This window comes from Sminthopsis crassicaudata, chromosome 4, assembly GCF_048593235.1.
Source record: "Sminthopsis crassicaudata isolate SCR6 chromosome 4, ASM4859323v1, whole genome shotgun sequence".
Taxonomy (NCBI): domain Eukaryota; kingdom Metazoa; phylum Chordata; class Mammalia; order Dasyuromorphia; family Dasyuridae; genus Sminthopsis; species Sminthopsis crassicaudata.
Genome location: NC_133620.1, coordinates 57,351,524 through 57,376,983, shown reverse-complemented (window position 1 = coordinate 57,376,983; position 25,460 = coordinate 57,351,524). Strand labels below are relative to the sequence as shown.

The 25,460-nt window shown below is 33.3% G+C and overlaps 1 protein-coding gene across 4 annotated transcripts in view; it reads left to right on the top strand.

Annotated features, from left to right (window-relative positions):
* NME7 (NME/NM23 family member 7) overlaps positions 1-25,460 on the top strand; it is a 155,739-nt gene that overhangs the window by 29,360 nt on the left and 100,919 nt on the right. For all 4 annotated transcript variants that reach the window (XM_074308297.1, XM_074308299.1, XM_074308296.1 and 1 more), the window contains exons 2-7: positions 3,680-3,787; positions 4,881-5,047; positions 9,498-9,608; positions 11,743-11,793; positions 13,695-13,902; positions 18,392-18,497. In XM_074308297.1, the coding sequence (XP_074164398.1) occupies positions 3,680-3,787; positions 4,881-5,047; positions 9,498-9,608; positions 11,743-11,793; positions 13,695-13,902; positions 18,392-18,497 (751 nt within the window). The remainder of the gene's footprint in view (positions 1-3,679; positions 3,788-4,880; positions 5,048-9,497; positions 9,609-11,742; positions 11,794-13,694; positions 13,903-18,391; positions 18,498-25,460) is intronic.

Below are 25,460 nucleotides of genomic sequence, written 5' to 3'. Positions count from 1 at the left end.
CTGATCTTTTTCACTGACAGAATAGCCAAACCTCAATTCCTGCCTCTCTCTTCTTCCAGAATCTTTCTTCTTTGCTTGTTTCTTTTTATTCTTCAAAACTGCATTAAAGAAAAAAAATATGGCACACCCCTACTGAGTATCACACCCATGACTCACCTTCCAATCTGAAGCCAAATTGATCATACTTAAAAGCTTGGCAACCACATTGTCAGGATCTTCTTACTTCCCTTTAGAATGGACTCTTTGTGTAAAAGTTCTTTTTGTATTTAATGAAGATGACTCATTTTACCTTTGTGGGTTTTGTGGTGTTTTTAGGAATTTACTGTTTGTCTTTTCTGATAGAAACTTTCTGACACAGATTGTTCTTTGAAAGATCTTGATGGTTGTATAATTCCACTGGGTTTGATGCTTCTTAAATATACTTTTCTTTTTAGGCCTAGCCTATTGTTGATGCTTAACACGTTTCTTGAGGAAAATGAGATAATAAAATATTTTTTTTTCTAATGAATATTTAGAAACTAATTTTCAACATAACTCTTTTTTACCCCCAAAGAAAGGGTTTAAATCTTTTGTCCCTTGGTTTCTTTGTGTGAGTAGTCTTCTGTGTGTGGTATATTACTCTTTCTTCCTCACTTGGAGATATGCATATGTATTTTTGTATATGTATATACAAATTTATCTATATAAATAAAAAATGTATATATGTATGTGTGTGAAGTATAAAAAGTATAAAAAGTTAACTACCCATAATTTCTAGGTAATTATGACTAGCAAATTATTAATAAAAGGATGATTATTTGGCTGTTTTTCATATGCCAAAGATAGATCACAGTGGCCTATTGACACTTACATGTCCTTGGAAGGGTGAATGTCTCCTTTCCCCATGTTAATCAACTCTGAATGATTAATAGTTAATGAGAAGAATGGATATTATAATGAGAGGTGAACCCATTCTAATGAAGAGCTGGGGGATATGACTTTGATCAGACCCAAGCAATCTAGACAAAAAAGGATCTACCCCTACTGAAGTCTGATTAGAACATACTGGGCTTCCCCAGTTGAATGGAGTCTGAATAAGATGCAGGAGAATGTTAAATCCAATATATTGCTAGACCAATTCTTCATAGACTGATTTGGTTGAGTAGAGAATGAAGAACTAGGAAAGGAAAACATCCTGGATCTCCTCAATAGTAATTGTTCATTAATATAAGAGAAAAATAATCATTTCTCTCAAATATATATTCTATTGATGACTTTTATATACAAATTTATATACATAAATACAAATATAGGTATATATACTTATGTCTACATACAACATTGATTTATCTTGTAGAATTTGTGGCTTTCTTCAAAAAATTACTCAGTGGCTATCTCCTATGGGAAATATTTCCCAATTTCATAGCATTACAAAGTCTGAAAAAATAAATATGACCAACTGGGAGATACCAGATTTCCAAGTAACCTGTTGTCAGCATCAACTTATGAAAAAGAAACTCCTTAGAGCTGCTGGAGCTTCTTAAAAAAGGTGTCAAGATCAATTTGGGTGATGTTAAATGTGTTAGAAGAAAAAGTATGGTAGATTAGCAAACAACCATACTGTAGCTTGCAGCCACATAATAGACCTTGAGACCTTAGTCTTGATACTAAAAAACAAAACAAAACAAAAAAGCAACATAAGTCCTTATTAATTAAAATGCAAATCCTAATCAACTGCAAATCATCATTTTAGATTGTGTTTGGGGTAGAGAAAGGAAGAAGAAGAGAAAGATCTAAAACATTTAGAATAAGGGATTTCTATGAATGTTTTGAAAGTCATTAGAGGGAATGAGTGATAGATGCACTTTGCCCTTCCCAAAGAAATGGAAAACCTTGGAAGTAAAATGGGAGGCTAGGACCTTGCATTTCTTTCCATTTTAGCCAAGCATCTTTGGACTAATTCTTGACCATGAAGCAAGCTTCATTTGAGCCTCCCTAGTGCTTTTGCTTCCTGTACCTATGAGTGTCATCTTTTCTCCTATCTCTCTTGATGGCTGGGAGTTCTGCACATTTTCTTTGAAGCTACTTGGATATTCCTTATATACCCTAGGTGTAACGTAGAGGTAAAGGTACATGATCATGCATCTATTGCTGCTATTGGGTGGAAAAGGAGAATGGATGTTTCCAGATAGGTTTAGGAAACATTCTGAGGGTATTCAAGTTGGACTTATTAGACATACCCAGAGATTCAAGTGCTTCCATGAACTTCTGTGGCTGTGAAACTCCTCCAAGAGTGAGAATATCCTTCCATGTGGCAGAACTCCTCCTCCCTATGGGTCTAGTCTCCTTAGCCCCTTTTTCCTTACATTGAGCCAAAATATAATTTCTTTTTTTTTTTTTTTATTACTTTCTCCTACTGGTCCTAGTTCTGTCTTCTGGTACCAAGTAGAATAATCTCTCTTACATGTGATTTTCTAATACTCTAATTCAGCTGTGATTTCCTAGATACAAGCATTCTCTTCAGCAGTGCATATTGCAGCCCATCTGTAAGAAAACAGATATCTGTGTCCTCCTGTATTGTGTCCAAGGAGATCCACTACAGCATACATGAGATTGGGATAGGGGTTAGGGAGTTTCCTGTTGTGTTCTTGGCATTTGATAGCTGCCATTGGGACATGGATACAAATTATCATTTAATTTTAACTTGGTGAATCTGGGTGATTGGCTGGTCAATGTGGTAACTCAAAAGACATTTGAAGACAGTGATCATGTTTCCAATAATAGTTATAACAATAGCTGGCATTTATGTAGCACTTAAGGTTTCCAAAACAATTTAATATTGTTTCATTTTATCCTCACAACAACACTGAGATAACAGTTGCTATTATTATCCCCATTTTATGGTTAAGCAAACAGGGACAGAGAGAGGTTAATTGACTTGTCCAGGGTCACACAGCTGATGTGTAGATGAAGCATCAGACAGGATCTTCCTGATTTTTGTTCCAGATCGATCCATCCATCCATCCATCTAATGGAGCACTTACTCCTGATTTTTCTCTTCTCTGTGTACACACAGAGAGAATACATATTAAATATGGTATGATAGTGATGTAGAGGAAAATAATTGTGCATGTGTTCTTAATATTAATTTTTGTTTTTAAGTAATTCAGTTTAAATTGTTAGTTTCAAATTCTCCCTCTCTCCTTACTATTAATTTTCTATAAAATCCATGCTACTTGAATAATTTTTTAACCACATATATACACACTTATATGTGTATGTGTGTAATCTAAGCTCAGAGGGTGAGGTAATTGCCTTTCATATCCTACCTAGACTGAATGTTGTCCTTTCATGTAGGGCTATATATACACACATACAAATATATATAATATATACATATATATGCATACATATTTATATATGTACCAGGCACTCACAGATCTGCAAAGGCAGGTCGCAAGCTTTGGGCCCACCTGTAGGTAAAGTACCATAATCATACACACACACACACACACACACACACACACACACACACACACACACACACACACAATTTGCTTTCTTCAAGGAGAAAAAGACCATCTCCAATTAGGGTTTTGTGTTTTGAAAACATTTTCTACTTGATTGTGCTCCATGTGATATAATAAGTAATAGCATCTTTCAAGGGGAATATTAAAATTCTTAAATCATTCTTTTTCAGAATGTTGATGAACGATACGTTTTTTTGGTAGAATGGTATGATCCAAATGCTTCACTTCTGCGACGTTATGACCTTTTATATTACCCTGTGGATGGATCTGTTGAAATGGTAAATGTTTCTATTCTTTGTTCATAGTAGAATAGAACAATTTTTATTTTATACATTAATCTATTAAAATTTCTACAAAATAAAAAAATTTCTACTAAATGAAAATTACACATAAAAACCTTTTAGCTTTACAGTATAAACAAGATCAAGTTTTATAAAAGTAAGCATATAGGAATATAATGTTGCCTAACATCGTAGTTTCTTAATAATATCCTCAATTTATAATAAAAATAAAAGCTAACAAAATGTTTTACATAATGGACCTCATTTGATCCTCACCCTATAGAGTAGATATTTCTGTTATTATCCCTATATTTATATGTGAGGCAAATGAATCTGAAAAAGGGTAAATCTATTCAATAAGTCAGTAAACATTTATTAAATGTTTCCCAGGCACTGTGCTAAATTGAGGATACAAAGGAAGTGAAAAGCCATGATTTGCCCAGGTGCACACAGCTAATACCTACTGAGGTAGGATTTGAATTCAGGTTTTCCTCACTTAGAGTCCAGATACTCTGTGGTTTCTAACCAAATTCTTCTAACATCACAAATATGTCAGAATTTCTACACATCAAATTCTCGAAGTTTCCTTTGGCTGATTCCCCATTTATAATATTGGTCCAAGGTCCAATTGCCCCTATGATGGTTTTTTTTTTTTTTGTTTGTTTGTTTTTTTACTTAAAGTCATGTTTTCAAAGAATTGGTTAATGATATAATGTAAGATTGTGTGTGTGTGTGTGTGTGTGTGTGTGTGTGTGTGTGTGTATGTGTGTAGACAGGGAGGCCACATCTATATTAAACAACAACAAAAGAGTTTTATTATATTAAAAATAATTAAAAGGTTGAATTAACCACAAAATTTTTTTCTAGGACAAACATTTCAGTATTGTTGAAAAGTTTCCTGCCTTTAAAAAATTAAATAGAAGAACATTTCACTTAAGAGTTATGCTTCAAAATGGGCCAATAACATATTCTATCTGGATTTTATAATTTAAGCAAAAATATATAGCCTTTCTCAGAGAAAATTAAAAATTTAATTGCCAAGCTATATGAAATTTTGCAATTTGCTAACTAAAATTTTTTTTCATCACAGCATGATTTAAAGAATCATCGCGTCTTTCTGAAGCGAACTCCGTATGAGAGTGTGCATCTACAAGATTTGTTTATTGGTAATAGAGTGACTATCTTTTCCCGACAACTACATCTAATTGACTATGGAGATCAATACACAGCCCGCCAGTTGTGCAATAGAAAAGAAAAGTAAGAAAACAACTTTGTGTTTCTTTGTAATTCTTAAAACCCCTCTAAGAACCTGGGAATTTGGTTTTTATTTCTCCTAATTTTGGTTGGTATTTCTGAATTATAGTGATCAATACCTTCCAGGGGCAACTTTTATGATTTAGAATTGAAAAGGTACCTTGGATATAATTAATCCAATTTCATTTTTCATATGGGTATACTGAGGGCTAGAGTAATGTAGACTCTCTGTTACTGTTCATCATCCTAACCCTTTTGATTGTAGTCATGCTTGACTAATGCTTAGGCAGAAAAGTCTTTGTTTTCTATGTTCTTCTACATTTTTTAATAAAAAATAAATAGCATATTTAAGGATATTTCTTTTTCAGAACACTGCAGGTTTTAATGCTCTTTGCTGATTACCATAGTTTTGATGTTTGTACAAAAGGATTATTTTCAGATTTTTTTCCAAGTCCTCAGCTCCTTCCTCTATTCTGTTCTGGTTCCTTAATGATTCAACATAATGAGCCCAATTGGGAATAATGTCATTGAAAATAAGCCATTTATCCAGAGTGATTACCTTATGTTTCCTATCCAAGTTCTCCACATCTTATGTATTCAATAAATATTACTAGCTAATGGAGAAAAATGATTTAAAAATTTAAAAAGACTATATGAAGACATTGAAAGGCATGATTATGAATAAAAATACAAACAGCTCAATTGTTAGTGAAGGATTTCCCAAGGGGACAGACAACTTTGCCGGCCCTTGTCATTCAGGGCCATGCTGGTGTGATCGTGAAATAATTGCAGAGGAGCACCAGTCTTGATATCTTCTCTTTCATCTTCTTCTCTGTAAACTTTGCTGCACCAATTGTGTCTTGGTGAATTTTGTTTTTTAAATAATTTCAAAGAGCCAGATTTGAAGTTTGGACATACAGATAGTAAGGAAGCTTGAGTTTGCCTGTTACCATGGCTTTTGAAGAAGTGTCCAAGGTTTTTTGATAGATATAAATATCATAATATTTCAAGCTTTAAAGGATTTTGGCACTTAAGTAGTCAACCCATAGCTGAAAAGGAATTCTTGCTACAGCATGATTGATAATTGTTATATTGCCTTTATGTGAGACATCTAATTATTAGGAAATTTTCCATTTTTTGAACCTAAATTTTCCTCTTTATATCTTTGCATACAACAGCCTTTTATATGTCTGAAAATAGCTATTTACAAGTCTTCTATTTTATAGGCCAAACATACTTCTTGATTCTCACGTGGCATGGACTTTCTCCATTCTAGGTGCTCTTCTCTGGAGGCTTGCCATCTAATCAATACCTTTCCTAAGCCGAGGTGCATCATCTTAAATATGATACACCTGATGTCATCTTACCAAGGCAGAGTAGTATCTCCTTATTCTTAGAAACTGCTATCTCTCCTAACTGAGCCCCACATTACTTTTTTTTGGATGCCATATGGCTCTGTGAACTCACTGAGTTTGTAAACTATCTAGCTAACTAGCCCCTTTTCAGGCAAACCGTTATCTAATCAAGCATCTTTCAAATTTTATTTATCAAACTTTACCCCTATAAAATTCCATAGTATATTTAAATAAGTGGTTTTAATCTATCAAATCTTAGATCCTGACCTAGCCATCCACTGTGGTACCTCTCCTTCCCTGCTTTGGATCATTGGCAGTTTTGATTGGGATGGCATTTATGCCTTTATCTAAGGTATTAATAAAATTGTAAATAGCACAGAGGGAAGCTCAGATCCCTGTAGAGCTCCATTGCAAACCTCCTTGCAACTTATCAACAACCATTAATGACTACTCTTAGAGTTTCTCAACTTATTCAGAAATTACCGTCTGATGACAAAAAGAGTTTTTTATATTTCCTAGAGATTTTAGCTCAGCACAATGGTTAAAAAGAATTAGGAAGTTTTTAATAGAAATAAAGAATAATTTTAGTTTAATTTAGAGCTTTCAATTAAGAATTTAAAAAAAAAGGAAAAAAAGAAGACCAGGAAAAATTGAGCTCATAAAGGTATATCTCTACAAAGAGGTAGACTTTTTTTTAAGAGACATTACATATCTGGAACATAAAAGATGGTGAAAGAAAATTTGCCACAAAAGAAATAAAAGGCAATAGTGTTAAAAGTGAACATGAATTTTCTAAAAGTAAAAACATGACTCCATTCTGCATCTGCTGCTCTGCCTATTTTCAACTCTATGGAACAAGATCCCATTGCCAGGTAACCCTTTTGTCCTGTGCAGCCTCTCTGCTTTGATGCCTGTTTTTATGTGTTGTTTCTCCTATTAGATTATAAGCTCCTTAAATGCAGGGACTGTTTTAAAAATTCATATCTCCCTGCTTAGCACAATGCCTGGCACATAGTAGATGCTTAATAAATGTTTATAAATTGAATTGGGAAAGCAACTGACACGGAAGATGGGATGTGTAATGGTCAAATTTTACAGTTTCCATAACAAACACTTTCTTGCAAGCATTAAGGATAATTATTTTCAAATATGAGAGAAAAATAATAGCAATAAATATAAGTAATATAAAGGAGACAGAATAATAATATTCTGAAAAGTAAAGATTCATAAGATAAAAATGAAAATACATCCTCTAAATCTGGGCTTAATCATTGATGAAAGAACATTTTTAAAATTTTTAACTTAAGAGAAGCATTTTAGGCATTCTCACAGTATACAAAGAAACAAAACAAAGGGAACAGATTATTTTACTTGGAAACTTTTTTTTACATTTTAAGTGATAGCTTTTGTTTTAATAATATTTTATTTTCAAAATAACAATTCTTTTCCATCCAGAAAGCTGTTCTTATAACAAAGAATAAAAAAGAAAAGAAATTCACCAAAACTAAATAACACATTAAGTCCAACAATATATCTCTATTCCATATCCATAGTCTCCCATCTTTGCAATGAAGGAAGGCAGTTTCATTCTCATCTCTCTTCTTTGGGCTCAAGCTTGGTTATTTAAATTATGCAAGATTCAGTTTCAACTTTTATTGTTGTTCTTTAATTTACACTATTATAATCATTGTGTGTGTTATTTTCCTGGTTCTGCTTAATTCATTTGTTTCTTATGTTCCTGTGTTCTCAATATTAGTTGTTTCTTTAAACATAGTAATAATCTTTTGTATTAATTTATCACAATTTGTTTAGTCATTCCTTAATTTATAGGGATCAAAAAACTTCTACCTCATTTCTACTACAAAAACATTTTCTCTGAATATTGGACCTTTTCCCTTTAAATAAATTTTTATTGATACCTATTAATTTCTATTGATTACTATTCTTTTGTCTTTTACATCCCAGAAAGTTATCTGGTCATAAGTAAGGAAAAAAACCCACCCATAAGATAAAAGTTCATACTCTGTAGAACTTGATAGACCAACTTTGTCCCCATATCCTGACCTAGTGCAAATATTTTTAAAAGATAATGTACCTTGCATTGTCATGTCTTACCTTATTGTATCAAAAAATTTAAATGAAAAGCTTAAATGAGTATTTTGTACTTCTTTGCCTTCCTAATTAGTATTTATGCCAGCTATTAGTTTCTGGAAGAAAAAAATTTTCAAGGAATTATGCAGTGAGCATAATGAGATTTACAATAACAAAAATCTACTTGTTTCTATTTTATTATTAATGGGTTTCAATGAGAATTTTATTTTTTTTAAAGAATGGAAAAACAGATTTCAAGATTACAGGCAATGGGGATGCAGTGGATTATCTTGGTGTCTTCATTGTCTGACCAAACTCTAGGAGCTCCCCAGTCATCTTTATGGCCATTAGAACAAATCGTTCTCATTTGCCCATTTTGCCAACAGAAGTCTTCACATGCTTGAGACACCCCCTGTAACTCACGGATAAGTTTGAGACCTGTCAGTTACTCTCAGCCTGATTTTACTGGGGGATGATTGGGGTTCCATGCATGTGAAAGCTATATAGTACATATATATTAAAATAAACAAGTCATAGCCATAATGAAGTTATTAAGCTTTCTGTTCTATAATATATAAACCACCTTAAGCAATAAAAATATTCTTCAAAGACTGATGTTTTGTAGTTTTATATGCTTTATAGTTTTGTTTATGTTATTATATAGTATTGTTTGTATGTTTATAATTTATACTGTTAAATAGTATTGTTTATATGTTTTATAGTTTTGTTTATGTGTTTTGTTCATATTGTTATATAGTATTGTTGGTATATATTTTATAATTTATGCTATTATAAAGTATTGTTTACATATGTTTCGTAGTTTTGACTTTAGCACTTTTCAACGTGTAAATATAATACACATTGTAGGTATCTTTTCATTTGTGTGTATGTGAATCTGTGTGTGTGTGTGTGTGTGTGTGTGTGTGTGTGTGTGTGGTGTGTGTGTGTGTGTGTGTATTTTACTGGTAGTTTTCCTTTTTGAGAATTGTCCCCTATTTCTTTTATAGGACCCTGGCATTACTTAAACCAGATGCAGTACCACATGCTGGAGAGATAATTGATATGATAAATAAAGCTGGATTTAAAATAAGCAAACTCAAGATGATGATGCTTTCAAGGTAATTTGCTGTTTTTAAGGTTCAGGATTTTTTTCCCCCCCAAATGCATAGATGGCCACACTCACTGTGGTCTGTGGAAATTAGTGGGGATTCTAAGGAAATAGAAGAGGAATCTCAAGGGCATGGTGATTTTCTAGTCCTGAAGCCTGGTTTCTGTTTTGCTCCGCCTGGCCCCAAGGACTAGAAAGAAGAGCAGTAGGTAGGGAGACCTGCAGCGGGATGGGAGGAGGAGCTTGTTGGTCATTGACATTATCTCCAAGTGGGACCCTCAGCAGGGGGTGGGGCCTTGCTCAGAGGTCTTCAGGGGAATGCCAGGAATGGTGATTTTGGGCCCTCCTCCCATTCCAGACATGGGGAACTTGTGTCTGTTCTCTCTTAGGTCAGATGCTAAGTTTCATCAAGGCAGGTACCATGCGTTACTTATACTTTGTGCCTCAGCTAGTGCTCTGCTCCCAGTAGAGAAGGAAGTGTTCCCTGGACTAAAGTTAGTGTGCTTCTAATAATGTTCTATCTGACATTGACCCAAAAGTCACTTTCTTGTTTCTTCTCTTTGTCCTACTTTTTGGCCCATGTGGATGTCCAAAGTAAGTTTGATCCCTTTCCTCACGATGGCTCTTTATATATTTAAATAGCTCAAATGCTTCATCTGGGTCATATACATACTTAATAGCAATATGATCAGGCTAGGTCACTGAACAGCTATTTGCCCCAGTTTCCCTTTGAAAAATAGGGATAATAATAACACTTCCCTCACAGGATTATTGTGAAGAGCAAAGAAAATAAATAAATGTAAAGCATTAGCACATAGCAAATGCCATATAAATGTTAGTTATTATTATTATTATTATTATTATTTCCTGACTCTTAATCTTGTCTAAATGTGGTCTAAGATTGCATTAGTTTTCAAAGCATTCACATAATACCTCATTAATTTTGCAGTTAGAAATGGCAATATTTCACATTTATATGTTGCTTTGAGATTTAGGAAATAGATTTCCCTATGATAATTGTGTGTGTGGTAGATAGAGCAAATATTATTTTTATTTTTTAGATAAACAGAAGTTTAGAGAAAGCAAGAAGCAATTCTCAATCCTAGCCCTTGGGAAGAGCAGGGCCAAAAATTTCTACTGAGCTCTTCAGAGTCCAGATCCACTGAGTTTTCTATTACACTCAAGTTCCATTACTCTCAAGTAGTTACCTGGGACCCACAAGTCTTTTTCATGTGAACTGATGCCTAATCACTTCTTTTTCTATCCAGTTGACTTTTTAAACCTTTGCAATCCTCTTGCCATTCCTACCCTTCTCTAAAATCTTCTCGGTATGGCCATTGGTCATGCTTTTTGGAGAACCCTCTTCACCTCTGTCTTCAAAATCTGTCTTCAAATTCGATTCAGGCCTTATCTCCTTGTCCCACCTCCCCATCTTTCTTTAGCTGTTTGTGCCTCTGCCCTGAATTTTACTCTCACTCACTTTGTCCCCATTTTGTATTTGCCTGAATGCACACACTGTACCTCTTCTCATAGAATGTGAGCTCCTTGTGGGCAGGGAGCTTTTAAAATTTTTGTCATTGTATCCCTAGAACCCAGTACATTGTTTGGCAAATAGTGTATGCTTATAAAATGCTCATTGTTTGATTTTAGAAGGATTCACAAGAGAACCCCAAAAGGGGTTCAAAAGGACTGTCAAAAGAAAGTAACTATAGAATAATCTTTATTGCCAAGGAAAGCTTTGGTGAGTTATATTTGAGGCTTGAAGATGACTTTGTATTTCCCTTAATTCTCTCCAATTTAGTGATCTGGTGAACTCTTGAGAACAAATAATTACTAATGGACAAATGTGAGATTTGTTTATTTAGTGATTTCTCTGATAAGCATCTTAATGAGGAAGATCTTAGTTAAAAGCATCTGGAAGATAAAAAATTAATTCAGTATAGCTAAGTTAATTTGTAGTAGCCCTTACCTAGGCAATGACTTGCTTTAGAGATTTGTGTTTAGTTTTTGACCTGGAAAATTTGGAGAAAAGTCTCAAAAGCAGTGTAGCTTTAGATTAAACATAAATGGACAATGATTGTCTAAACTTAATTGATAAACTATCAAAAATGTTTCTAATAACCATTATTTATATTATACTACAGGAAAGAAGCAACAGATTTTTATGTTGATCATCTATCAAAGCCAATCTATAAGTAGGTATTAACATAAGGAACTGGCTATATATAAAGGAAGTCCATTCAATCTTGTCTTATTTTAAAAGTTTTGTATGTTGCTTGTTCATTTGTGTCGTTTGAAGAATTTGTAGAGAGTGCAATTGCACTAATATAAAACCATCTTTTGATATTGTTTTTTGGGTCCTTGAGTTGGATAAAAAGAATCCCTGATATGTAAGTTATCGTATCCTGCATTTATTGTATATTCAGAAAAACAAGCTTCTTTTTTTGAATGTATAATCTTCATACCTATTGAGAATTCCTTGCTTCCAGAAGAATGTGATCAATTTTGTATTTTTTTCATCTTAATCAACATATTTTTGAGAACCTCCCTTAATACAGAACAATGCTTATAAAAACCCTAACCCTAACCCTAACCCTAAATTCGCATCTGTTGAGGGTATCCTCCCTATAAAGATTCTGAATGTATAACATGTAATTCAAATGAGACTCTTGGAACTAATCTCTAATCAAACTTCACTCAAATTCAGGTTCTCATCACTTTTTCCCCTGGTTTATTCTAATGCCTTCTCTTTGCTTTGAAGATATGTCTTCTCTCCAGTGTATCTCCCTCCCATTCACTTACCAAAGAAATCTTCTGATTATTTTTCTCTAATCTGATCAAGTCATGGAGAGGCAGCATGGCATAGATAGAGCACTGACCTGAGTTCAGTCTTGCCTATGGCTGTGGAGCATTAGATAAACTTTTCAGGGTTCTAGGCAACCCTTGAAGATGATAAGTTGCAAACTTTGGCCAACCTTCATTATTAAAAGAATCCTCATCCTGGAATTCCCGATACCAATGACAATACAGTTCTAGTTCTCAACCCCCTCCTGATCATGTCATTTCCTTGATCAAAAGATTTCAGAGGCTTCCTATTGGTTCTAAGATTAAAAAAAAAACATAACCTATTTGATCTAGGATATCGATCTGTTGTTGGCTTAGCAAATTTCAGACTGTACCTAATTATCATTGACTCTCTACAAGATGTCCATGCCATCCAGGAGAAATTGGATTTTCTTAAGGAAATCCATTTAACTATCTAGTTATAGCTGCCCCTCTGGGATTAGGAGACAACACTTCATGACGCCAGAATGAGTACAGGTCATGGAGCTTCTCAGGTTTGGGATTTCTTGGTGGACCAGGGGTTCTGAATCCTTAAAAAAACATATTTCAAAGTTCTGAGGAAACACTGAGGCAGAAGCTGAGAATAATATGCTCTCAATGGGGTTCCTTTGATTGATCTTATAGATAGGTACCTGAATGCCTATTATGCTGGCTGTGTCAGCACCATGGCCAATAGATTGATCTAGACTGGTCAGAATCTTGGTTGCTGGTAGGGGTGTTGTAATACAGAATAGTAGTTTATAGAATTAGTATTATTATGTATATTTACATTTATATTATATGCATGTCATTTCTCCTTATTTTATAATCTCCCCAAGAGCAAAGACTGGGTCATTTTTTTATCTTTATGTTTCCAATACTACAATAATTTCTTATGTAGTTTAAAAAATAATAGAGATTTTTGAAATTGAATTGATTAGTATCTTAGGACATTAGAGTCTTTAAAAAGCCAAATCAATTTATTACTTTTTTACAGCAGGGGAGACATCTGATAATTGTTTTCTACAAAGACATATTATTATAGTGATTTTGCTTCTGTTTTTTAAGTCATCTGACAATATCAGTGATATGTGGAGAACTACACTATCACACAACTACTTAATTATAAAATGCCAGCATGTCCATTGTAAAATAATACTCAGTAACTTTTTTATAGATAATTTATTTTGCAGTTTGCCTATAATTTAATAGATTTTCCATGTTGAGATACATTCATTGGTTAACATATATTCTTCGAAAATCTATTTTGCAGTGAGCTTATCCAGTTTATTACAAGTTGTCCTGTTATTGCTATGGAGATTTTAGGAAATGATGCTGTCAATGAATGGAAGAAATTGATAGGACCTGCAAACCCTAGTGTAGCTCGTACAGATTTTCCTGAAAGCATTAGAGCAAAATTTGGAACAGATTGTGTAAGAAATACAGTTCATGCTCCTGATTCTTTTGCTACTGCTGCCAAGGTAAGGATTTAAAAAAATTTCTTTGAACATAGCTTTTGATTATTGATGCTTATGCATTATTAAAAAGGGGAGGTTATTTTTGAAAATAATAAACATGTTTATAAAAACAAATTTTTTAGGTAAGAAAGTATTTCTTAAAATATTGACATATTTAGAGAAACTATTGAATTATGCCCATTGGTCCTCTATAAATATTTCAGTATAACAATGCAGAGAAATTTGAATGCCAGCTTTTTCCTCAGTAAAATTTTTCATTGTCATCATAGAGCTTCATCTTGACTGTGGCTTGTTACAATGAATGCAGCTACCACTATAATACACTCCTTTATAGATAGCAATCTATAATAAACCTGCATATACAATATTATTACCTTCCTTCATATCTCTTATCCTATTCACCTGGAAGTTAGGTGATAAGTAGAAGTAGTTTGCTGGAGTTTGTGGGGAGGATTTGGCTAAGTCACATAGTGAGAAGCGTTCTATCAGAAAGTTATAGAAAGCTATAAAATAACAATGATCACAAGTCCTTTCTTGTCCTTGAGGGAAGAACTTGCATGTGGAATAGTGGTCTCATTCAGTATCCACAAATATTAGTTTATATTTAAATCTGTTTTGTATCCAGTAACTTCAGAGAGTTTTTAAGTCTGAGTTGGAGATATTTTTGTGTGTGTTTGTAAAATGTGCCTGGTGTAGAAGCTCCCTCCATGTGTGGCTTACCAAGGTAACATATCTCTGGTACAATGGGGTTTGATTGACCATTCCTTCAGTAACTCACCATTCGACTTCCAGCCAATTTTCTTAATCGGTAGTTGGCTGTATTGTCTCGTGCGAGGGCCCACACTTCTTGGAGCTGCCTCTGACAGTTCTTTCTCAGGAAGGAAGAATGTGCCTTCTTCCTCCCCTAAAGGACACTTGCCTATGTTTGGTCATTCTATTAATAGCCAGCTGGGCTAACATCACAGAAAACTTTACATTTTGTAAAGGGGTCCCAAAGTGAAAACTCAACATATTGTTTGATGTTTTCTTTGCCTCTTACAAAAGCTGGGTTGGAGTAGGTGAGAGAGAGAGATAGGATACAACTTGTCCATCCTTAAAGATGAGGAAAGGCCTTCCAGACCTAAAGAAGCTGTGCAAGATCCCCTGGGTAAAAGACCCCAGCTTTTGGGATAAGAACTCACTGTTTGACAAAAACTGCTGGGAAAATTGTAAATTAGTATGGCAGAAACTAGGCATTGACCCACACTTAACACTGTACACCAAGATAAGGTCAAAATGGGTTCATGACCTAGGTATAAAGAATGAGATTATAAATAAATTAGAAGAATATAGGATAGTTACTGTGGAAAAGGAAGGAATTTATGACCAAAGAAGAACTAGAGGTCATTATTGATCACAAAATAGGAAATTTTGATTATATCAAATTGAAAAGTTTTTATACAAACAAAACTAATGCAGACAAGATTAGAAGGGAAGCAATAAACTAGGAAAACATTTTTACAGTCAAAGGTTCTGATAAAGGCCTCATTTCCAAAATATATAAAGAATTGACTCTAATTTATAAGAAATCAAACTATTCCCCAATTGATGAGTGGTCAAAGGATATAAACAGACAATTCTCAGATGAAGAAATTGAAACTATTTCTGGCCATATGAAAAGATGCTCCAAGTCATTATTAATCAGAGAAATGCAAATTAAGACAACTCTGAGATACCACTACACACCTGTCAGATTGGCTGGAATGACAGGGAAAGATAATGCGAAATGTTGGAGGGGATGTAGGAAAGCTGGGACACTGATGCATTGTTGGTGGAATTGTGAATACATCTAGCAATTCTGGAGAGCAATTTAGAACTATGCTCAAAGAGTTATCAAACTGTGCATACCCTTTGATCCAGTAGTGTTACTACTGGGCTTATATCCCAAAGAGATCTTAAAGAAGGGAAAGGGAGCTATATGTGCAAGAATGTTTGTGGCAGCCTCTTTGTAGTGGCCAGAAACTGGAAACTGAGTGGATGCCCATCAATTGGAGAATAGCTGAATAAATTATGGTATATGAATATTATGGAATATTATTGTTCTGTAAGAAATGACCAACAGGATGATTTCAGAAAGGCCTGGAGAGACATGAACTGATGCTGAGTGAAATGAGCAGGACCAAGATCATTATATACTTCAACAACAATACTGTATGATGATTGATTCTGATGGACGTGGCTCTCTTCAACAATGAGATGAACCAAATCAGTTCCAATAGAGCAGTAATGAACTGAACCAGCTACACCCAGCAAAAGAATTCTGGGAGATGACTATGAACCACTACATAGAATTCCCAATCCCTCTATTTTATTCCACCTGCAGTTTTGATTTCCTTCACAGGCTAATTGGTACAGTGTTTCAAAGTTTGATTTTTTTTGTACAGCAAAATAACTGTTTGGACAGGTATCCATATATTGTATTTAACATATACTTTAACATATATAACTTGTATTGGTCAACCTGCCATCTGTGGGAGAGAGGGTAGGGGAAAGGAGGGGAAAAATTGGAACAAAAGGCTTTGCAATTGTCAATGCTGAAAAATTACCCATGCAAATATATGGTAAATAAAAAGCTATAATAAAAAAAGAAAACATTAGTTATGATGAATGTTGGAAGGGATGAAGGAAAAAAACTGTTGGTGAAATTGTGAACTGATCCAACCATTCTGGCTAGCAAGCAAGAATTATGACCAAAGGGCTATAAAACTATGCATACCCTTTGATCTTCTACTAGGTCTTATCCCTGAGAGGTCAAAGGAAAAAGAAAAGGACTTCTAAATACAAAAATATTTATAGCAGTTTTTTTTATGGTGGCAAAAAATTGTCAATTCAGGGGATGCCCATCAATTGGGAAATGGCTGAATAAGTTGTGATAAGAAGAAATAATGATAAGTAGAATGATTCAGGAAAAAAAAAACTGGGAAGAATTAAATGAATTGATTCAAAGTGAAGTGAATAGAATCAAGATAACATTGTACACAGTAACATTAATATTATGCATTTATCAATTATTAACGGCTTAGCTATTTTCAGCAATACAATGATCCAAAATAATTTCGAAGGATTTATGATGAAAAATGTTTTCTACCTCCATAGAAAGAACTGAAACATATGTTTTTATTCTTAAAAAAAAAAAAAGATCCCCTGAGTTGTCCGGGGAATGTTATTTGATCCCAGGTTATCTAACTTGAAATCCAGTACTTTTTCCATGGCATCTTGTATCATAACCTCTCACTTTTTCAAATGATATATAAAAGGAGACATTTTTTGTCATTTGTAACAAGAAGTAAGGATACTGAATATTTCTTAACCATACAAAGGAATAATAAAGAATAAGGTTAAATTAATTTGTTAAAAGGACTTTGCATTTATGAATATGATATTCTCATTTCATTGCAGCTTAAAGAAGTTGTACTTTTACTAAAATTGATATCAGCATAATGCCTAATATTATTGGATAGTTTTTTTTTCCGTTTTTGGCTTTTTAAAAAAGTGGATCATTCTTGAAAGTGGATCAACTTTTTACTTTACTGGATTAGTGTATAAAACCACATCTAGCTGACCCAAAGAATTAAAACTTGGCATAGTCCCTTGGCTGTTTGAGTCTTTTAATAGACCATTCAGATTACTGCATGGTCTGTTTGATGTCCTGGGCAAAAGAATAATGTAGCCAAAATACCAGCATGGGACTAGAGAAATTTAATTTAATTAAATAATTAATATAGTCACTATAATTTAATTAAGTAATATAGTCACTATATTTGGCTCGGCTTCTTGCCCCCAATAAAAAAATAAAACAAGTAAGTGTTGTGAAAGGATTTCTGAAGATTAATTTTTTTACTTCCACAGAAGGCCAAGATTTGTTTTAATTTTTCCGATGGATTCTGTTGACAGTCACTCAGAGATTCCTACTTTCAAATACTTATTTTCTCCAAGGAGAATAGATGCTAATGTTGATTAATTTTTTTTCTAAAATGCATTTTTTTGTTAGTTTTGGGAGTTTTCCAGTGAAGAGATACCTGTTACCATTTTAGACCAATAACAATTGTGCATTTTAGATTTTTAGAGAGTTGTCTGAAAATTCAGAGTTTAAATGTTGTGTTCGGAGTCACAAAAGGCTCTGTGCCTCAAGAGTCCTCAAGGCTCTCTACATGATGACTTGCATCTGTTCTTTAACATAGTATTTCTAAAAACATATTAGGTAAGATTTGTTAACCCAAGTCATATTTTATTCATATGCCAGGTTAATTCATATTTTTGTTAATATTAGTTTGTGAACTTTACTACATTTATTACTTGTAATTTGTTTAATTCTTAATTGCTTATTTACTAGAATCCTTGAGGCAAATGAGTTATTTTTTAAATAATAAATTTATTTTTATATCACAAGATTATTACAGATATTAGAATTTGTAGAGCATCTGTGACATCAGAATCTATTTTTTGTTTTTAGGAATTGGAGTTGTTCTTTCCTTCAAGTGGAAGTGGTGGCCCAGTAAATACTGCAAAATTTACTAATTGTACTTGCTGCATTATTAAACCTCATGCTATTAGTGAAGGTAAGTGTTGTGTTAAATTGACTTTATGGAACAATTTTATTTTTAGAGGCATACTGGTTTGTTGAATTTGCATTTTTTTTTCAAATAGAAATATATGAGAAAGTTTCACTTTAGAAATTATTTTTTCTTTCATATGCTAAAGGTACTTTATATGAATACAACTTATAATATTTATATATTCACATAGGTGATAAGAATGTAGAGAAGAAAAAAATCAACCTGTAAATTTTTATGTTTTCAATAAATGAATTCCTCCCACTTTTCATCCTTTCAGTTATGGGCCTAAATGGTTACAAATGATATAAACTTAATACATTTTTCTTCCTAAGGAAATTTTTTTGTTAGCTTTTTAAAAAAAATTGTTTGCTTTTTGGACTTGAGTGTATTAAAAATGTCAGGATAGGAAGAATTTGAAATAGCAAGTCAGATAAGGTTTATTCAGAGATACATAGCTAAGGAAAGGGAGGACTTCTTAGAATTGTCCCCTAGGAAACTAATAGCTTTGGGGAGGAATTTTCAGAAGAGTATCCCTCAAACTAGAACATGGAGCAGACTTTAATACTCTAAGGAAAAATAATATGTTTAATGTTGTCCATAATTATTCTTGTAGCTAGATTAATTTCTTTTCTTTCCCAGAATGCCAAGATTAATTTTAATTTTTTTCCATTGGATTCTGCTGACAGTCACGCAGAAATTCCTATTTTCAAACACTTATGTTCTCCAAGGAGAGTAGATGCTTATATTGATATTTTTTTTAAATGCATTTTTTTTGGTTAGTTTTGGAAGTTTTCCAGTGAAGAGGAAACAGCAAGTTTTTTTCCCCAAGTTTAGCCTTATAAGGAGGGCTAAGCAATTTGTTTTAGTTATGATTGACTGGGAGAAGTGAGCTTTCTTCATGCCCAATTCCACAGAGCAAATTGTAAATAGGGTAAATTTAAATAAATTCAAATGTTGGGGCATATGTAATCTACACTGAGGAAAAGCCATTTTTCTAAAATAGAGTCACATAAAGAGGGAGAAAATGAAGAGCACCTATTTCTTTGCCTCCATATTCTTTATTTTTATGTTTTCAAGTATAATAAAATGTGGATTAAAGAAATAGGGATAACTTCCTTGAGTGAGTTTAGAGGTGAAAGCAAAAGAAAGTCAATTGAAGCTTCATCACCAATTAATATGGACAAGAGTATTCCTGAGATATTCTGCATTTTCCAAGTAGAAAGAAGGGCTTTGCCATAATGTGTTAAACTTCTTTTGGATCTAGGTCTGAGTGACTAGCTGATTGCTGGATCAGAGTTTTCTTAGTTCTTTTTAATTCCATGGAATGGTTAGACATTTTGGAACAGCTGCTTCAGGACTTTACATTATTTAAGGGATATATCTGGGCCTTGGTCTAAGTGGGAGGCTTTCCCTTCCAAAGGAGAGAAGGAATGTAATGGGACAGATAAGTCAGCATGATCCTCCCCTTGTCTTTTCAAGGCTGCCATTTCAGTATCCCCAGCAATGTGTAACCACTAAGAGCTGCTTCCATGCACTCTTTGTTGTCCAAATAATGCTTCTCTTTATATGAGGGATTATTGATTTCTCAGCATCAACTTGTTTATCTTGGATCAAAGTGAGATCAAAGAAAATAGATCAAATATAAAATCCCAAGAGCATTAATTCAGGTAGCAAATTTCAAAGCTCACAATTAAAGCAAGGTACAATCATCCTTACATAAAACATCAATGCTGGCAGATTTACTGTTGTATTGTAACACATAATAATTATGAAAAAATACCCATCTTTTTTTTTACTCATTAAAGCTCCCTGGAGTATTTCTTTTTTAAAAATTTAATTTGATTTTTAAAAATTTAATTTAATTAAATTAAAAAAAAAAACAAAGAATAAGAAAAAAGAAGAACAGGAACACAAAACAAAAGAAAACATTGTCATGTGACCAGCAGAACATTAGGATATATTCAAAATATATAACAACAAATTACCAGATCAATAAAGTCTGTGTGTGTGTATGTTTTATACATATTGGTATAAGAAATTGTATTCATGAATGTCCCATCTTTTCTATACTTCTTTGTAAATTGGTTTTTGTTCTCTGCTACACACCTTATTTACATTATTTTCCCCCTTTCATTCCCCCATTCCTAAGCAAGCTATAGTTAAGAAAATATTATATTTGTGTATACATATGTAAATATATACATATACATCCCCATACACACATAAAAAAAGCATCTTTCTTATCCCTGTGACTTTTGCTTTAATTTCTGCTCCATAACTTATCTTGCTATTATTTCAATCTCTGCCCACCCATAGATCTTGTCTTCCCTGACCGATTACTTCCCTATATACCCATCCCCTTCCCCCTTATTTCTTTATAGATTTTGGAAGTTGCTAAACCCTTTATGATATATTTGTAGCAATGCCTATTGAACCCATTCCCAATGAGAGTAGACTCTGAGAATTATGAACCCTTCTCTTTTCTCTAATGCTATTGGTTCTTCCTCTGTAAAAACTGCTATTTTTACCTTAACTCTGCCAGTCTTGAGCTAAACCAAATCTTAAACATATAGTTTACATTTTTCATATTCAAAAAAACCCCATAAAACCATTTTGTCCCATGCTGAATTCTTGAAATTTTCTATTAAGTTCGGGTTTTGGTTGATAGAAAGACCTGACAATATGCAAGTTCATTAAATGTTTATTTTTTTCTCATTCAATATTATGGATAATTTTACTGGATTTGATATTTTTTGGCTATAGGGCCCTAGTTTCTTTTAATTGTCAGTAGATATGATTCCAGGACCTGTGGTCTTTTATTGTAGTTGCTGATAAATCTTGTACAATTCTAATTGTAGCTCCAGCGTATTTGAATTTTTTTTCTTGTTTCTTGCAAAATTTTCTTCTTGGGAGGTTTCAAAATTTGGCAGTAATTGTTTCTGGATCTCTTTGAGGTGGTAATTGGTGGATTTTTTCTATTTCTACTTTCCCCTCAGTTTTTATCACTCCAAGGCAATTTTTCTTGGATTTATATGTCAAGGTGTGTGTGTGTGTGTGTGTGTGTGTGTGTGTGTGTGTGTGTGTGAGATAGTTTTCAGGTAGTCCAATTATACTTATATTTTCTCCTCTTGACCTGTTCTCCAGATCTGTCATTTTTCTTATCAAGTGTTTCACATTCTGTTCTATTTTCTCATTCTTTATAATCTACTTTGTTATTTCTTGGTCTCTCATAGCTTCACTGGCTTCCCCTTGCTCAATTCATATTTTTTTGATAATTTATTAATTTTATAATTATAATTTTTTTTGACAGTACATATGCATGGGTAATTTTTTTTTATATTATCCCTTGTATTCACTTTTCCAGATTTTCACCTCTCTCCCTCTACTCCCTCCCTTAGGTGACAGGCAATCCCATATATATTAAATATGTTACAGTATATCCTAGATACAATATATGTGTGTAAAATCAGATTTCTTGTTGCTCAGTAAGAATTGAATTCTGAAGTTATAAGTAACCTGGGTAGAAAGACAATAGTGCAAACATTTTACACTCCTTTCCCAGTATTCCTTCTCTGGGTGTAGCTGTTTCTGTCCATCATTGATTTACTGGAATTGAATTGGATCTTCTTTATGTTGAAGATAGCCACTTCCATCAGAATACATCTTCATACAGTATCTTGTTGAAGTGTATAATGATCTCCTAGTTCTGCTCGTTTCACTCAGCATCAGTTGATGTATGTCTCTCCAAGCCTCTCTGTATTCATCCTGCTGGTCATTTCTTACAGAGCAATAATATTTCATAACATTCATATACCATAATTTACCCAACCATTCTCCAATTGATGGACATCCATTCATTTTCCAGTTTCTAGCCACTATGAAAAGGGCTGCCACAAACATTTTGGCACATACAGGTCCCTTTCCACTCTTTAGTATTTCTTTGGGATATAATCCCAATAACAGCAATGCTGGGTCAAAGGGTATGCACAGTTTGACAACTTTTTGGGCATAGTTCCAAATTGCTCTCCAGAATGGCTGGATTCTTTCACAACTCCACCAACAATGCATCAGTGTCCCAGTTTTCCCACATCCCCTCCAACATTCATCATTATATGTTCCTGTTATCTTAGCCAATCTGACAGGTGTGTAGTGGTATCTCAGAGTTGTCTTAATTTGCATTTGTCTGCTCAGTAGTGATTTGGAACACTTTCATATGAGGGGATATAGTTTCAATTTCATCATCTGTAAATTGTCTATTCATATCCTTTGCCCATTTATCAATTGGGGAATGGTTTGATTTCTTATAGAGTCAGTTCTCTATATATTTTGGAAATGAGGCCTTTATCAGAACCTTTAACTGTAGAAATATTTTCCCAATTTGTTACTTCCCTTCTAATATTATTTGCATTAGTTTTGTTTGTACAAAAGCTTTTTAATTTGATGCAATCAAAATCTTCTATTTTGTGATCAATAATGATCTCTAGTTCTCCTTTGGTCATAAATTCCTTCCTCCTCCACAGGTCTGAGAGGTAGACTATTCTCTGTTCCTCTAATCTATTTATGATCTCATTCTTTATAACTAAATCATGGACCCATTTTGATCTTATCTTGGTATATAGTGTTAAGTGTGGGTCCATCAATTCATATTTTCAAAAAATTATTTTCATCTTTGAGATTCTGTATCTCCTTTGCTAGTTGGTTAATTTTTTTCATAATCATTTTGTTTTTCTTGGATTTTTTTCCTCATTATCTCTCATTTGATTTGTGAATTCTTTTTTGAGTTCTATAAATTCTTTTTGGACAGGGATATATTTTATGTTACTCTTTGAAGACATCTTCAGTGTCTTCCCCTGAAGATGGTGAGGTTCTTTCTTCTTGGCCTTTCATTTTTTAAAAATGAGATACTAGTGTAAGCACCTTTAATCGTAAAGGGGATGGTGCCTCAAGCTTCCCTTCACCTCTTCCCTTTGACCAAACTTCCTTGGAGTATTACTAAAAGCATCTAGCTCTCATTGCTTATCTTCCTTATCTGTTCGACTTCTCATTAGATATGCCCTGTCTATTTCACAAAATGTTCCAAAGCAAACACCAGATGTTAAACCATCATAGGAAGAAAACGATGAAATTCTGTTTTATGTATATTTGTCTATATATATATATATATATATATATATATATATAAAACACACACAATATATATTATATTATATAAAGACGTAACTTTCCTTTATCTTTTTACAAGCTATCTTCAAGTTTAGGCCTGTCAATTTGTTTATCTTTCATGTTTTTTTCCCTTACCTTTCGATTTTAATTTTAATTTTTCTAATTTCTCTTCATTTTCACTTTCCAATTCTGTAGTTCTACCTGTGTCTATGTATCTCTGTTTATTTTTGTCTCTTATTCTAGCATTCTCTCTTTGTCTTTCTCTATCTCTCCTTCTCTGTCTCTTTGGATAGACTTTGTATTTTTTTTCCTTAAGATTTCTGATTTCTGTCTGTACTTTGATATTTTTACTTAATTCTGGGGCTATTCTTTTGGTCTTATTCTAGAGGTTCTTGTTATTGCAAACTTTTCTGTAATAAATTTCCTTTGTCAAGAATTTTTTCACTCAGTTTCCTCTGTTGTGAGAGGATTCTTTGAATATTCATTTTTCCTTCCTCATTCACTTTTTGCCTTTCTTTATGTTTCTATAATAATCTTTTTGTGGTGTCCTTGCTGTAAATATGCTTCTTGCTATCATTTCCTTTAGACCTTTAGGTTACATACAATTTTTCTTTCTTTTTTTCCCTGGTGCTTGCTACCTCTGATTTGCTTTTTCACCCCCCTGGAGTTGGCTAAGATGCATTGTCTCTAAGAGGGTGAAGGTCATTCTTTGGGATTCTGGGATGTATTGAGAAGTCAATGGACTTATTATTTTCTTTGTCCTCATTCTTCTTGGCTCCAATTCTCTCTCAGACTGAATTTGCTCTGTTACTGTACTGACAGAGATGGAGGTCAATTTAAGATAATTCAAAATTATTGTGATTGAAACAACATGTTATGTCAGATAAATCATGTTCTCTGAGCTGCATGGTTCTCACCTGTCGGGGGCAGTATGGTATAACATAAGGAGCCCTTGTTTTAGACTCAGGAGACCAGTTTTGCAGAGTATGGCCCTGCTTGTCATTTATCATTTGTTAACACCTTGGGAACTTGGGGTTTCTGAGACTCAGTTTCCTTATCCATAAAGTGAGAATAGTCACAATTGTATCATATACTTTACAAGATTATTGTAAGATCACTTTATAAATCTCAAAATAATATGTAAACATGAACAATAGTTATTATTGTCATGGCCAATGACATCTCAGAGAAGGATGACACACACATTTCTCTCCTTTCTGGCAAAAATTGGATGCTATAAACCCTAGAAATGAAATTAGGAGAGAAAGCCCTTCTTTATAAAAGTTTTCATTCTCATGATATTGAAGCATTCAGTGTAGGAATTGAAGAAATCCTCTGTCCTGAAACTGGTTGTTAAAGCACAGATTAATGCAGAACTTGAAGAGGAAAAAAAATATGTTTTTCAAAGCTGTCTTTAAACCTTTCCTAATGTTACTGGTTATTTCTGTTTATATTTTGAATCACAAGATGAATCCCTTGCAGATGAGTGTAGAGCAAGAGAAATGGGTTGGGTGACAATGTAAAACCTTTTATAGTCAATCAGATATCTGTTACATTTATTTCATAGAATATTCAGGATCATTTTTGCAGTTTACATTTTTATGTTATTTTACCTATTTTTTTTGTCCTTTTAAAAGGTTCTGGATCTTTCTGATATCTTTTAAAATTTTACCTCTCCTTTTCCATCTATTCATAATAGATCAATTATTAGTTTTTTCCTTTTTAAAAATTTTGTCATTCATCTTCAAAAGATAATATGATCATACAAATAAATTAACAAAATTCCAATTAAATTGTGAAGAT